Genomic DNA, 16,261 nt, shown 5'->3' on the forward strand with positions numbered 1-16,261 from the left:
GCAATGTCCTAAATATAATGTATATCCGCTTTTCCATACGGAAAATATAGACGTATGTAAATATCCGTTTTCTATAATCTTCGCTTTGCTCTCACTCTACCTCTGTCCTCTGTCTTCTGACATAATACTACAAAACAATGGAGCACGCGAAAATTGACGAAAATTATTTCACCCTGCTTTACACCTGTAAGACTGTGATGCAGACAGTGGTGGAAAAAGTACTCAAATGTTTTACTTAAGTAAAAGTATCAATACTGCAATGTGAAGTAGGCCTACTCCGTTACAAGTAAAAGTCCTGAATTCAAAATGTACTTGAGTAAAAGTACAAAAGTATTGGTATCAAAATGTACTTAAAGCACCAAACGTAAAAGTACTAAAATGTTTGAAAATAGCAGATCTACAAGCTCACAACGCGTCGCGATGCGACGCGTTGTGAGCTTGTAGATTTTCAAATAGCCTAGGTATAAAATCGGGCTAAAGTGGTTAATGTATGTTTTATAATGTAATCATTTATATCTGCAAAGTAACTAGTAACTAAAGTTTTCAAATAATTGTAGTGGAGTAAAAGTAAAATATTTGCCTCTGAGATGTAGTGGAGTAGAAGTAAAAGTATAGACAATTAGAAATACTCCAGTAAAGTAAAAGTACCTCAAAATTGTACTTAATTACAGTAGCCTACTTGAGTAAATGTACTTAGTTACTTCACACCACTGCTGTGATGTGACAAATCAAACTGATTCTGATTCTACTGACAGGCTTGCTATCGTAAATCACCACGTCCTCGTCAATATGGCGTATATCCCGTGGTCAGATGTTGTCCATCTCCTCACCGTGACACAACCTGGATGTGAGATTAATGGAATAATTGATTGATTGGTACCAGAAAGCCGTCGGGTGAGCCTGGGGTCAGGGTCATCCCGAGGTGAGAGTTCTTCAGGTTCTTCGACACGTTCTGGAGAGCTGTCTCTGTAGAGAGAGAGAGAGAGAGAGAGAGAGAGAGAGAGAGAGAGAGAGAGAGAGAGAGAGAGAGAGAGATCAGTCATCCTGTCAATCATCTCTGTGAACTATATACGGTAACTTTAACTGCATGTTAAACTGGACATTGGTCTCACCTAGATGCACTTTGCTGCAGTTTGAGTTCCTCTCCTCTCCCACTATGCACTTGTACACGTCTCCTCTCCTGTTATTGGGGGGTCCGTCCCATGGAGCACCCACCAGCATGCTGCATAACATGGACAGTTATAATACAGTCATACAGTCATTCATTCATTCAACCTTTATTTAAGATTCTCGGAGAGATCATTGAGGGAGACCCTCATTTACAATGATGCCGAGATTACACACATATAAATAACATAAGAGCAACAAGAAAAATAATACAGTCATGCAGTCATCAGTGTGATGAAGGCTGGATAGCCGAAACGTTTGTAGCCTAAAGACATGGAGAAGAAATAACAATAATAAAAAAGTGAACTCATTCTTGCCATTCTGAGTGCGACCCATCACTTTTGTAATGTGATGGGTCGCAGGGGGGTTTTGTTACTTTAATGCGGTTAATTTGGTTAATTTGGTACCAAAAATGTACTCCATGAAGTGAAGATGTCAGTGTTTTTTTCTTTTTCTTTTTTTGTGATGAGTTTGTGATGGGTGCTCTTCATTTCCCCTGGGTGCTTTAGCCCCGAAGCACCCGCAGTATCGCCGCTCTTGGCGGTGGTAACAAAAAGTGTGTCTAAAGGTAAAGCTTTGCCAGCAGGTGCATAGCTCTACCACCCCAACGTCCATTTCTCTCTTCCTGACTGTATGACTTTTTTTTTTGTCCTGTAAATTAATGCCATACTAGCCAATATACAAGCTCACAACGTGTCGCATGAGCTTGTAGATCTGCTATTTTAGATTTGGTGTGTGTGTGCGCGCGCGTGTGTGTGTGCGCACACACATGTGTGTGCGCGCACACACACACACACAGACACACACACACACACACACACACACACACACACACACACACACACACACACATACAGCAGTGTTTCAGTACCACTATGAAGTAACTGAAAGTGAAACTCACGATTTTTCTCCATCGTTCTCATGCTGTAGCACCGAGAATCCAAACAGAGCGTCTTCAGGGCCCGAGAAAATACGAGGATGTTTCACATCGATGTTAAAACATTCACACAACCCTGAGGGAACAAACCACAGAGTAACATTATTATTATTATTACATAATTATGTTATTACAATCAGTCATTATCATTATTACTACATGTTATTACAACCAGCCATTAACATTATTATATTACATATGTTCAACCAGTCAGTCAGACACTATACTGTACATACAAAGTCATTCTCTGTGAAGTGGAACCAAATAAAATATTCCAATTTGCATTGACTTAATTTTCTAGTGAGTTCCATCTGACCACAGAACAATGGAGCCTTTCATGAGGGTTTAGCGACAAAGAATAAATGCTTTCTTTCCCCCTAGGTGTTGAAAATGAAGCTCAATAAACATAATAAAGAAAAATCTATTGAAAGCTATTGAATATGTATAACATGTGTATCAATACACTCCCATCTTTGGACACATTTATAGCTGTTCTGATGTCTCTCCTACACTCTCTCTCTCTCTCTCTCAGCTGTCCTACTGTCTGTCTCTCCTATACTGTCTCCCTCTCAGCTGTCCTACTGTCTGTCTCTCCTTCACTGTCTCAATCTCAACTGTCCTTGCATATTTGTCAAGGTTCTCTGTCACCAACAACACTTAGTAGCATTACACCTTTGGGCTTGTACGATTATCTTACAAAACGTTACACACAATTTATTTCATGCATAATCCTACTGTATGAATGTCCAACGTTTTTTCCACGTGTGACTTTAACGTTCTATAGAAAACAAGGCAGACCGAAGCGAGCTTGAGGCGCGATGGACGCGCTGAGTTGCAATGCCTCATGGTGGCGCTATAACAGGCAGATTCACGTTTTGGCCTATAACTCTTGAACTTGTAGGTCATACAATCAACAATTATCAACTTTTTCCCTGGATTCTGTCGCATTTCTTCCTTGGCCTAGTGGGGATATGTGTGCAAAATTTCAGGGCAATCGGACACTGCGTTCATGATTTGAGGCCTTGATCACATGACTATAGAGATACTGTAGTGTGTACTGATTTGTGTGATGTTTGGACAAAATGTGTAGGAGTAATATAAAAAAAAAAGTTTTGCAAACACATTTTCGGGGCAGAGGTTCTGCCCTGACCTCCGTGCCTTCGGCCTTACGGAGACATAAATAGCCGGCTTATTGTGTAAAAAAAATGCATTTTAACCAATTTCCCGAATGCCCCCCACCCCCAGTTAAAAATTGCTATAACGATAGAGATATAAGCAATAAATGATTATTTTTTAACACTCATCTTTTAATTATTATCATTACAAACTAATAAAATAACCCTTGTTGTAAAAAAAACGAAGTTGTCCTTTAAACAGATTTGTATTCTATATTAACTCATTTAGCTGCAGACACCCTGGCACCCCCTCAAGGACCCCTGGAGGTTCCCGGACCCCACTTTGAGAACCTCTGATATAGGTCACATGATCACAGCCTGTTAATTACATGGAGAGGAGAGGAGGAGAGGGGAAAGGAGGAGAGGAGAGTTTAGGGAAGGGTGTGGGTTATAAAAACTAGGGAGCATACTAGCTCCCTGTTATGACACACAAACCTGCCCTTTATACACAGAGAGAGCGAGAGAGACGGTTGGGGTGAGAGACGGGGAGAGAATTCAGGTATTGTACAGAGGTAAAGTAGCACGCATACTGTACAGACAGACAGACAGACAGACAGACAGACAGACAGTCAGACAGACAGACAGACAGACAGACAGACAGACAGACAGACAGACAGACAGACAGACAGACAGACAGACAGACAGACAGACAGACAGACAGACAGACAGACAGACAGACAGACAGACAGACAGACAGACAGACAGACAGACAGACACTTCACGCTAGTGGACTACAGAGAATGAATAACGACTCCGAGTCATTATTCATTCTCTGTAGTCATAATACAGCTATCAATTCTAGCAGTTAACCGTCTTTTTGGCTTTTTGGCATCGAACATCCAAGCTGAATTAAATACATGCATTTCCTTTTTGGGAAAAAGTAGATGTTTGATATTTATGTTTGGGGAAACAGTGAATAAACCACGCACATCCAATGTTAAAAAGCCAGGTGCTGGGCAGAGGCAAATACTAAGAAAAAATAACAGAAGAAGCTGTATCCACACACTGGATCCAGTTGCAAAGGTATATAAATTATATATCGTTTTTTTTTCCACCTATGGTGACTTTTCGAGCCAAAGAAATGTATGTTTGATAATAAAACAATTTAACAATTTTATTAAAAATGTTGATAAGGACACCTCTTGGAGGTTTTCCAGGCAGGCCCAGCAGGGAGGAGGACCAGGTGGATGGATTATATCTCCACGCTGGCCTGGGAACGCCTCAGTATCCCCCAGTCACCACTGGCTTACAGTATGTGGCATGGGGAAAGGATAGTGGATTCTCTGCTAGAACTGCTACCCGCCCACGACCCGTTCAAAAATAGAGAGAAAAATATAGTCAAAGATGGAGAATGTTGTGAGCTTGTAGAGCTGCTATTCTAGCTGTTTGTCGTACAACACAGTATACATGGCTTAAGTGTTTAAGAAAATTAGCCCCTCAGCCCCCCTGTTTCTTTCTTTCTTTTTATAAATTGAACCCCGGGTACACAGCTACAGCCAACACAGACATACTCACAGTAGCAAATGGTCCACACACTGCCATACACGCACGCACGCAGACACGCACACACACACACGCACGCACGCACGCACGCACACACACACGCACACACACACACACACACACACACACACACACACACAGGCACAAGGGAACAGGACACAGGTGGATCAGCTTAACAATAAGCACAGAGTGGAGAGCCAAGACAGGTACCAAGTACAAGGGAAGACAGGAAACACTAGTTATTACTAAAAAAATCAAGGAAATATGCAATATCTCTAAGTTCGGGGCTCTCCCCAGACTGGCAGAGGGAGAGTAGCGCCCAGGATTGCAAGCTTAGGCATTGGCACTGGGTGAAAAATAGGGGTTACAAAATCGTGGGAAAAATTAAAAAGGAATGCAATATCCAAGAAACAAAAAAAAAAACAATAAAATATCACTACAAAATAAAACAAGACAGCTGGGAGACAGACAGCTGGGAGACAGATCGTGACACGAACTCTTTAGTGAGGTTATTTAATGTTTTTGTAGTATGGCTTTTCAATGTTTTCACACTGTCCCTAATTCCATTGAAAATGACTTTCTAGGTCATTGTTACCTTAATAACTTTTTTCTTTCTTTTTGGAATATTTCAAAAACAAAAACACAAAACACAAAATGCAGTACAGTTCACGAGACAACAACAAGACAACTATTGCAAAACAACCCTCGTGAGCCCATCCCCCATCAATCTTACATCAACTAAGACAACAAAGACATACAATTAATGGCCCATATTGGTCAGGAGCCTATCTCCAGTTTCTGTTGCATGAATCAGCTTGATGTGCAAGTGCACCACCTGGACATGACGATAGCATGTCACAGGGAATTACCCCCGATCCAACCCTTGATGCTGAGTGCCAAGCAGGGAGGCATTGGCTACTATTTTTATAGTCCTTTTTTGGTATGACTCGACCGGGGATTGAACCACGACCTCCGGTCTCAGGGCGGAGACTCTAACCACAAGGCCACTGAGCTGGTACATAAACCCTGCCATACTGCCAGGAAAATAGAAATAAATAAATAAATAAATAAAGGGCAGCAAATTGTTATATATATGCTTTGGTCTAACCCCACGACTGACCACTTCACATCTCAATTGAATTACTCCCATTCTCGTTTGGGTTCACGGAAGTTTGAGTCTGTGAATAATATATTTACAACTTTACAGAACTTCATCCATGATGGCGGTCACATTGACCTGTTAACCTGCACGCTTTTTACAGAGTCATCAAAGTCAAAGACCATTGATATTCACTGTGAAGTATTCGGTTGTCGCTCAACGAAAATAGAGGATCTACAAACTTGCAGCCTGTATGTAACGTGTCACTGCTATTTGCCTGCCAGAATAGGAGTTTATGTGGTTAAATGATTTTTCATCATTCCAGTGCTGTCGGAGTAAACCACCTGACAATCGTAAAGTTACACACAACGCCCACGTTATCACATGAGAAAAGGTTTCTTTTCCCTCCCTTTAGACGGCTAGAGATCTTTCAAAACTTTGACCATTTTTGTTCACGTTTAGCACTTAAAGGTTTAGTGGTCACACACCACTGTTGGTTTACTCATCCAGGATTAGACTGACGGAAGCTAACATGAAAATCATACAGGTGGTATCCTTTAAAAAAGACATGTGAAGACAAGTTAAGTCCTTTCAATACCCACAAAACACATGCACGCACACACGCACACGCACACACACACACACACACACACACACACACACACACACACACACACACACACACACACACACACACACACACACACACACACACACACACACACACACACACACACACTCTACTCCTCTCCTCTCCTCTCCTCTCCTCTCCTCTCCTCTCCTCTCTTCTCTTCTCTTCTCTTCTCTTCTCTTCTCTTCTCTTCTCTTCTCTTCTCTTCTCTTCTCTTCTCTTCTCTTCTCTTCTCGTCTCTCACCCCCCCATCCTCACCACAGCCAGTCTGACCAGCTGTCGTCATGACAACTGAATAAAAACATCAAGCCAAACTGAGTCCAGATCTTCTCAACCACAGTCATTTACAGAAGTGTGTGTGCGTGCGCACACGCTTGTGCAGTGTATGTTTTCATGTGGAATGTGTGTGTGAGTGTGTGTGTGTGTGTGTGTGTGTGTGTGTGCGTGCGTGCGTGCGTGCGTGCGTGCGTGCGTGCGTGCGTGCGTGCGTGCGTGCGTGCGTGCGTGCATGTGTGTGTGTGTGTGTAGTACACATTGTGACAGTAAATGGTGTAAGTCTATACGGTAACAGCATTCAGAAGCAATGTGTACTGATCTATACTGGTTTAAATACACAAATGGTTCCCTCTCTTCTCTTCTCTTCTCTTCTCTTCTCTTCTCTTCTCTTCTCTTCTCTTCTCTTCTCTTCTTTTCTTTTCCTTTCTTTTCTTTTTCTTTTCTTTTCTTTTCTTCTCTTCTGACAGATACTAAACCAATTTGTAAAATCTCCTGTACATAACATGTAGACAGTGATGGATTACAGTTAGAGCGGTGGTTCTCAACCTTTCTGGGGTCAGCGTCCCCTATACAATATCCAGGTCCCTTACCGCCCCTCGACACACCCAGTTAAAAATGGAAATATACTTTAGAAAACATCTCACTGAATACCAAATAACAGATTTTACATTAAACCTGGACAGTTGGAATGTGATTATTAGCCTACTTCCCAGGAGAAGTTAGAAGTAGAATTGTATTGCCTTAAAATAGGCCAGATGTCATTGTACTTTTATTTACTGTCAAACAACAGCTACAATTGTATATTGGAACGTCGATGATGATCGATAGATAGATGATTCTAACTGGGTATATTGATCACAAACAGCAATCAAAAGGTGCCAATTTGGTACAGGTACCAAACAAGAAGCATTCGTATTAATGTTGCACTGTAAAATACATGGCATTATGGTCTGTGCTCAAGTGATCTATATGGTGTATGGATCGATGCCAGACAGTATTTATTTATTTATTATTTATTTTATATCGAAACTAGCAGATGGGCTGCCGTGTTCAGTTGTCAGATGGGGTGGGCTTCAAACACTTGATTTTGAAGTGGGCCTTGATCCAGAAAAGGTTGGGGACCAATGGTTTAGTCTAGTGAATCCGAAACTATTTGGGCCAGAGTTCCCCCTAAGCCCTAACATCATCTCAGTGCCCCCTTTAAAAAAAATACTGCTGTTCTCTGAATGCACCCTGGGGGGTTGTGCCGCCCCCTGTTGAGAAACATCAAGTTAGAGCATCATTCATAGATGATACGTTATAAGGTATAAGCAAAAAGAGCAACAGATAATGGACTCAATACATCAAGGTAATTAAGAATAGTAAACATACAAGAACTCAGCCTCATTTATCAACGCAGCTTATAAACCGGCTTATATTTTTCCATATATTCGGCCGTACACCAACGTCGAAGTCACATTTATCAACGAATCCTACACAGCTGATCCGAGCCTACATTTGGTCCCAGGCTTGATAAATGTCACGGCTGGAACCTAGCGTCATTTAAATAACGCGCCCTTAAATATTCTCAAAACGCCCCGATTTTACGACATGAAGAAGGACCAGAATACGACCAAAGACATCAAAAGCCAATGAGAAAGAGTTTCCCCCGCCTGCCTCGCCACACACGCACACGCACACGCCCCCCTCTCTCTCTCTCTCTCTCTCTCTCTCTCTCTCTCTCTCACACACACACACACACACACACACACGCCCGCCCAGCTGTGTTTTTCATGTATTGTAATCCGTACCGTAGCGGTACAATCTTTGTCACGTAGGCTTGTAGCCTACATGAATGACATATTATGATACCAATCACATCGCCATGAATGGAATACGTTTGTATATTAATTTATTTAACCCATACCGAGCAGTGCACAAGCAGTCATGTAGGATATTCCCCGTGAGACGGCAGTGCTTTCGGTCCGCCACGTTAATAATAAGAGATTGGAGCGTCGGGTTTATATCCTTAACCCATCCAGGTTGTAGTCTTCAAAACTCTCTATGACATAACTCCATAACATAGGACAAGCTACTGTAAGTTTGTACACCTCACTGTCCATGAAAAGATCGTCGGCAGTCCCGACCGCGGGACTCCCGAGTCCCGAGTCCCGACGCAAAAGCGCTCGTATATTTTGAAAATAGCAGATCTACAAGCTCACAACGCGTCGCAATGCGACCCGTTTTTGAGCTTGCAGATCTGCTATTTTAAAATAGCCAATGCAACTGAATGACTGTTAAAGCAGTTTGTTTAAATTACTTTATAAAATGTTATATTTTCACAGGGATTAATTATTAGTGTGTAGATATACATTTAGGAGTGGATTATGTGTCCAGATGCCTGTCAGACAGTCAGACAATGCTGCTCCGCAGGTCTAGAATGGAATAAACGGGCGCAGCCAACGTCAACAACTGGTCTCGACCAGACGTGAGATCTCAGCGTATGGTAGGATGAAGCCCACGTCAGGATATATTGATAAATGCCGAAAGGTGCGGTGATCTCGCCCTACGCCCATTATTTGGGCTGCACCGCGTTGATAAATGAGGGAATGTGCCTCTGTCATCTCACTTCAGTCCTCTCTGTCTGTCTGTCTGTCTGTCTGTCTGTCTGTCTGTCTGTCTGTCTGTCTGTCTGTCTCTGTCTATCTCTCTCTGTTTCTGTCTCTATCTCCCACACATATTCCTCCCTCTGTTCTCTCCATCTGTATGTTCATGTTGTGTTCTCATCCTCTCATGGGGAGAACGTGGGTGGAGGAAGAGGTGGAGAGATGGGGAGAAAAACAGATGAGAGAGGGAGAGAGAGAGGAGATAGAGAGAATGATGGCAGGTGACTCACTGAAGACTTGAGCGGGTGGACACTAGTATAGGGGTGAAATCAATTCAGCATGAGATCATGATCCTTTTTGCCATGATCTGTATTGATTCTTTGATGCCAAGAACCGCGATTCTTTTGACATGCTTACCAAAGCTACATGAAGTTAAGTTTATAGCTAAGCAAAGGTCGTAAAGTGTTTCATTTGTTGTTCACATATTGAAATGATCTACATTTAAAAAGCACAAAGAAATCCACTTCAACAAATGTTGACCAAGTCAACCACATGAACCCTAGCGTGCCTATTCTGGGGTGAACTGAAGTTGAAAATAACCAATCTACAAGCCTGTACAGCTTGTACATCGTCTATTTTCGGCAAAGAGATTTAGTGTAGAGGGGAAAAAAGAGGGGGCCTAGAAATAGACCCAAGGGTTACTCCGCTCAGCTAAGTATACAAGAATTATGATAAAATCAAGTCATGATTCCCACACCCCTAGTGGAGAGAGAGAGAGAGAGAGAGAGAGAGAGAGAGAGAGAGAGAGAGAGAGAGAGAGAGAGAGAGAGAGAGAGAGAGAGAGAGAGAGAGAGAGTTGGAGAAGAAGAGAGGAAAAGATTAAGGGGTAATGAGAGAATGTGGGTGACACACACACACACACACACACACACACACACACACACACACCTGTGTTCTACATCTCAGTAAAACATAACAGTGTGTAACCGACTTCCACTTCACCAGGGAGCTCTGCAGAAACCATTAACATCAAACATACGCGCGAGCGCGCGCACAGACACACACGCACGCACGCGCGCACACACACACACACACACACACACACACACACACACACACACACACACACACACACACACACACACACACACACACACACACACACACACACACAGATGTAAATGTCTGCTCACACATGTGTTAAGAACGACCACATACACTACTGTATGGTTAAATCGCACAGCTAATGGAGACATTACCACAAACAACTGGCTCCTGGTGTGTGTGTGTATGTGTATGTGTGTGTGTGTGTGTGTGTGTGTGTGTGTGTGTGTGTGTGTGTGTGTGTGTGTGTGTGTGTGTGTGTGTGTGTGTGTGTGTACACGCGCGAGAGAGAGACACTTTGCATGGCGCTTACAGTAAATTAACCCCTTTGTGGTTCATGCATGGTTACCTGTCTGCCTGCACCGACTAATTCACTCCCAAATGCCGGCGTCTCACACACACACACGCGTTGCCTTGCTGTACATTCACAGCCCATTGAGTTCCATTCATTTCACAGCTACTGATAATAACAAACACAAGGTTTGTGGTCTAACACACAAAGGTGTTTGTCTGCGCTGCCCCCCAGAGCCAGAGAGATGAAACAACGTGCAAGTAGTAGACCCCCCTTGTCCTTCTACAAGGAGTGGATATAGTGTGTATTGTTTACGTAGCGCAGTGGTTCCCAAACCTTTTAATTTTAAGGACCCTCGGTCTGGTATGTATTAGGCCCACAGACCCCCATAACTCTGAGAGTGTACAAATGGAACCAAATGGACCCGTAAGGGTCCATTTGGTTCCGTTTGTACGATCTCAGAGTTACAGAGCTCTAAGGGTTTGGTTGGCCCCCCACCCCCCCAAGGACCCCACTTTGTGAGGTGTTTACCAGGGTGCAATTTTCTTTTATATGAATTCTACATGACCTGTCATAATGTTGTGTCTCAGAGCTACTGTGGGCCATCTGGCAAGGCTCCCTGTTCAATCCCGCGCTCCTCATGACACCAAGTGTCCTTGAGCAAGACACTGAAACCTCTAATGCTGCGTTCAAACTGGCAGCGACAAAAGCGACAAACCGACCAAGTGTGGTCAGCATTGCAACACTGTCGTCAAGTCACTATTGAAGTTTTTGCAACTCAACGCGCTCGTTGACTTCATGAAGCGCTTGTCTCTGTGTGGGTCAAGCGACAAGTGAGAAAAATCTAAAGGAAAATCTAAAGGCTCGGGTTAAAATAACAGGGAACTGGCTGACGGCAAGGATTGTTTTTCCCCCATTTCAAGCAGGAATTGTGTGGAGAGAGAAGGGACGTGAAAATGGTGAAACGAAAACATAATGATTGATTGGCGCTTTACCGCGTCATAGGAGCAGAGAAAAAAGTTTAAGCCCGCTCAACTTTTTCTCATAGCTCGTCAATAGCGACAAGCGCAGCGTGTCAGTTTGTATATCAACTGAAAACGACTTATAGTCCGTTGCTTTGTCACCGCTAGCATAAACGCAGCACCACTGCTCCCGAACGAGCAGTTTGGTGCCTCGCGTTGCACAGATTTATTTAAAGATCAGGCTTTCAACCAGAACCACAGGAACTTCTGTTTTCAGCTCGCCCCAGCGTGGCCGTCCTCATTGGCTGAGGCCGTGTGGCAGCTCTAACATGTGTGTGTTTTAGGGGGGCCTGTGAATCCGCTCCACGCAGCCACCATCATGCCAGGAATTCCTGCATGGTAAGTCACTTAGTGTTTCAGGGGAACTGGAGATGTTTTGAGGGGCTTTTTGGACAGGCCCGATATGACCTATTATTCATGGGTGTTATAGTTTGGGTGACGGTGGCGTGCCGCGACCTCCCGGCCGGAAGCGGGTGTAATAGAGGTTGGATTTGCTGTAGGTTGGGAATCCATGACTCTGCTTTTGATATCCCCACCTCTGGGTCAATACTTTTTATGGCCGGCGGGGATATAGTTGCTGTCGGGCAGAAACCTCTTATCTCCATGCTTGAACTTGTTGTGTTTTTTTCGTACATTAACGCCCTACTACTTGATCATACTGCAGCGTCACACAAAAGCATCAAAAGTAGCAGATCCGCTTTGAAACAGCTACTTTTGCAATTTTTACATTTTAATCCTGAAAAGTAACAGTTTTGGACCTGCACCCGACAGAGATGATGTTTTATACCTGCTTCTATCAGACTGAATTAAAATGCATGCATTTCCTTTCGGTCTGATATGTTTGATATTTAAGTTTGATATTATCAAAATGTAAGAATGTCATTCAAAAGGTATGTCAACGGCATCAACAGTCAATCTACAAGCTTGTAGATCGGCTACTTTCGCTATATTTGTCGTATGATGAAGTGTATACTATATCTTAAATGTTTGAGAAAATGTCCTGGTTGTAATGACTGTATCAGCGCCCGTTGGACACTGGCTGAGGGGGGGGCGAAGGTGGGGTTCAGGGCGGAGGTCATAGGTCACGAGGTCAGTTGGCCGAGGCAGAAGCCATCAGTCATCATGAGGAGGAGGAGGCTGGATCCAGATCTGCCACTAGTCAAGTTTATTTTTCCCTGTTGCGTTTTAAACTCATCTATACTCTACACTACAGCTCCTATATATCTCTATATCTTTACCATGTTATGTGTGTCTGCTGTTCAGTTCATGTTCTGTTATGAGTGTTTGGCAGTAAAAGCCTAAAGTGTTAACTAATCCCTTTTTAACTCAGAGTGTGTATGTAAATGTAACCAACAGGTCCATTTGGTTACATTTGTACACACTCAGAGTTACTGTGTATTTTGCGAGTCGCTCTGGATAATAATGTCTGCTACGTATTTCAAAATTGTACAATGTTATTTTGTCACAGACAGACAGACAGACAGACAGACAGACCTTTACTGATCTCCATGGGTAAATTCAGGTGTCAACACCTGATGTGAACTCAATATTCCTCTTTTTTCAGTGTTGTTCTTTGTCCGTGACCCATTTCTTGACCCACTTCTGGGTCCTGACCGTCCTGACCCACGGCTTGACAAACAGCAGCCTAGAATAGTTCCACATAGATCTATTCTAGACTGCTGGGGGTGCACTTAACTCAACCTTTCTAAACCAGTCTGTATTTTTAGTTTGTCTGAGGAGCCGTGAATGACCACAGAACGTTTAACTTACTGATTCTTTAAAACAAAACTGTAAAAGATAATAATGACGTAAAATGGAGATTATGGAATTAAGGAGAAACTTGCTGGAAACTTTTGGATACCACTTAAGCTCTGATCTATTTTATACTATCTATAGCTAAATTTTTTTCATTTATTTATTAGTTTTATCTTTCCAAAATAGCAGATCTACAAGCTTGTTTTTTTTCTTTGCTATATTCAAAAGATTAAACAGTATACATTACAGAACATTTTTGAAAGTTTTTGAAACTTAGTGACACTTAGGATTACATTTAAAGTGGTATAACACAGGTTATTTCTTACCTTTCAGAAGGATGAGGAACTTGAAGAAGAGCAGGTATCTGTGGAGCTCCATTATAGGCTTCAGATGGTGCAGAGGGACGGATGATGGACAGTTGGACAGATTGACAGGGCTCTGTCAGTTAGCCTATTGATTTATTCACAAAGCCAGGCGGTCTCCCTGGACTGTGTAAATACAGTGCATAACAGCGTGTCCACTCACACGCGTTCCTTCAGCCCTCTGTTTTCTCCGGGGATCCGTTAAAGCGTGTTCAAACGGCGCTCCGTGCACATTTCTCGCGTGTGCGTATCCTGTACACATTAAAACAACACCACGGGGCCTGACTCGCTGATGTCTTTATTTATAAGAGAATGAAATCACCGTCTAGCTGGTGGGACCTGTCCATGCTGATCCAGCAGACACACTACGATTAGTGTTGACTGAGAAACAAAACGAAACAAAACAACAAAAAATAATATAATAAAATAAAACTAGAACCTTGTGCCGTGCGCAATTGACCCCTCGACGGACCCTAAACCACCCAGCACCTGTCCGGTCCGGTCCAACAACATTAAAGCATCACTAAATCCAGTGATCAGTGACTTCCACTTACAGCGGGCTCCTGTCTGTCAGTCTGAGGGCAATTAAAGGGCTTCTTCTTCTGTCAGATCAATTAGACTGATGATCGTCCTTCAAAGTGAAGCTCCGTCCATGGAAGATGTTTTCACTGATGTTTCCACGACATGGGGGAAGAAGTACAACTAGGACTTTCTCCTCCGCTTGCCTCTCGTTCAGTGTGTGTTCTTCTGTCAGTTTGTGAGTTTGAGGGAGGTAGAACAGCGTGTGTGTGTGTGTGTGTGTGTGTGTGTGTGTGTGTGTGTGTGTGTGTGTGTGTGTGTGTGTGTGTGTGTGTGTGTGTGTGTGTGTGTGCGTGCGTGCGCGTGTGTGTGTGTGTGTGTGTGTGTGTGTGCGTGTGTGTGCGTGCGCGCGCGCTCTCTCTTTCAAATGAAAGGGCGCATTTATCCTCAGTGCACAGACCTCTCTCTCTCTCTCTCTCTCTCTCTCTCTCTCTCTCTCTCTCTCTCCCTCTCTCATCCACCCCACTAGTCCTCTCTGAGCGCGCCTGGTTTACATTGTAGAAACCTCAAACCCACAACTCTCTCTCTCTCTCTCTCTCTCTCTCTCTCTCTCTCTCTCTCTCTCTCTCTCTCTCTCTCTCTCTCTCTCTCTTTCTCTCGTCTCAGTTTTCATTGGCCTCTCAAAGTTCTCTTCAGTTTTGACTTGGTTCCATGCTTTTGTTTTCAGCCTGTGTTCCTGTTAAATCCATTCTCCTTTGAGTATAGTTTATGTGTATTTGGTTTATAGGAGGAGCACGTTATTAGTTCTCAGATAGGGCCTATATCGGTTTATCTGTTAATTTAATTTGGCAGATATTCTGCAATGGCGTGTAATTAATGGCAATATATGCCGTGGTGGGTTTATGACTCAATTAAACACATGAAGTCTTCCAAACACTCACTTGAATGTGCACACAAACAGGTTTATTTGCAGCTTTCAGGCGCCCTCCTCTGGCCTTTTCCTACAACTACAGTCTGTTTCAGTACAGGCCACATTGTGGCCATAATTTTGCAAGTCCTGTCTGTCTGTCTGTCTGTCTGTCTGTCTGTCTGTCTGTCTGTCTGTCTGTCTGTCTGTCTGTCTGTCTGTCTGTCTGTCTGTCTGACAGACAGACATGTGCAGAGGAGGGGGGAGCTGAGGGGGCTTGAGCACCTGCCCTTTTGACCATGATCAATAAAAAAATGGCAACTACAACACTGGTAAGTAGGAATACACTGAGGACTCCAGCAGGAGCACTAATCCAATGTCACTTTGACTATGCATGCACCTCATGGTACCATAGCACCACAAAGGCCTTAAAAACAAGGCTTCAGACTTCCAAAACAAACTGGTCAGGCTACTGCTTGGCCTTACACCTACAACTCATTTAACCACTAATCATTATGCAAGGGTGGGATGGCTCAGGGTAGAGGACAGAGTACAGCAACTTGCAATGGTCCTGGTCTACAAGATACACTACCCCACAAAAACACATTCCCATTAGGCAGAGGAAGACATTTTATTACAAATCTCAGTAAGAGAATACTAGCACTCACGGAACAGTCCTTTTAAGGCGCTTTTAATCACATATTTAAGTAGGCATGGTATGCTGCAGAGAAGACGGCGTCTAGCCTTCATCAGCGTTGTGTGCTGCAGGCAACGGAAGTGTCCCATTTATAGTGTCCGTAGGTAAGACAACTTCCCCTGTCCATGTACAGATCAACAACTACCAACCAACTTGTACACAAAGCGCATTCATAATATAAATTCATAAACATCACATTACATTATACACGTCAGAGTCCTTGAGTCTTT

The 16,261-nt window shown here is 43.2% G+C and overlaps 1 protein-coding gene across 1 annotated transcript in view; it reads right to left on the reverse strand.

Annotated features, from left to right (window-relative positions):
- The window catches only part of itga10 (integrin, alpha 10), a 68,048-nt gene extending 53,425 nt beyond the window's left edge, over nt 1-14,623 (reverse strand). The window contains 4 exon segments of the mRNA XM_080425389.1: nt 881-966; nt 1,113-1,222; nt 2,069-2,180; nt 13,873-14,623. Of these exon segments, the coding sequence (XP_080281515.1) occupies nt 881-966; nt 1,113-1,222; nt 2,069-2,180; nt 13,873-13,924 (360 nt within the window). The 5' untranslated portion in view covers nt 13,925-14,623.
- Nucleotides 14,624-16,261: the final 1,638 nt, after the last annotated feature.

Source organism: Gymnoscopelus braueri (genome assembly GCF_963280865.1).
Source record: "Gymnoscopelus braueri genome assembly, chromosome: 4".
Lineage (NCBI taxonomy): Eukaryota > Metazoa > Chordata > Actinopteri > Myctophiformes > Myctophidae > Gymnoscopelus > Gymnoscopelus braueri.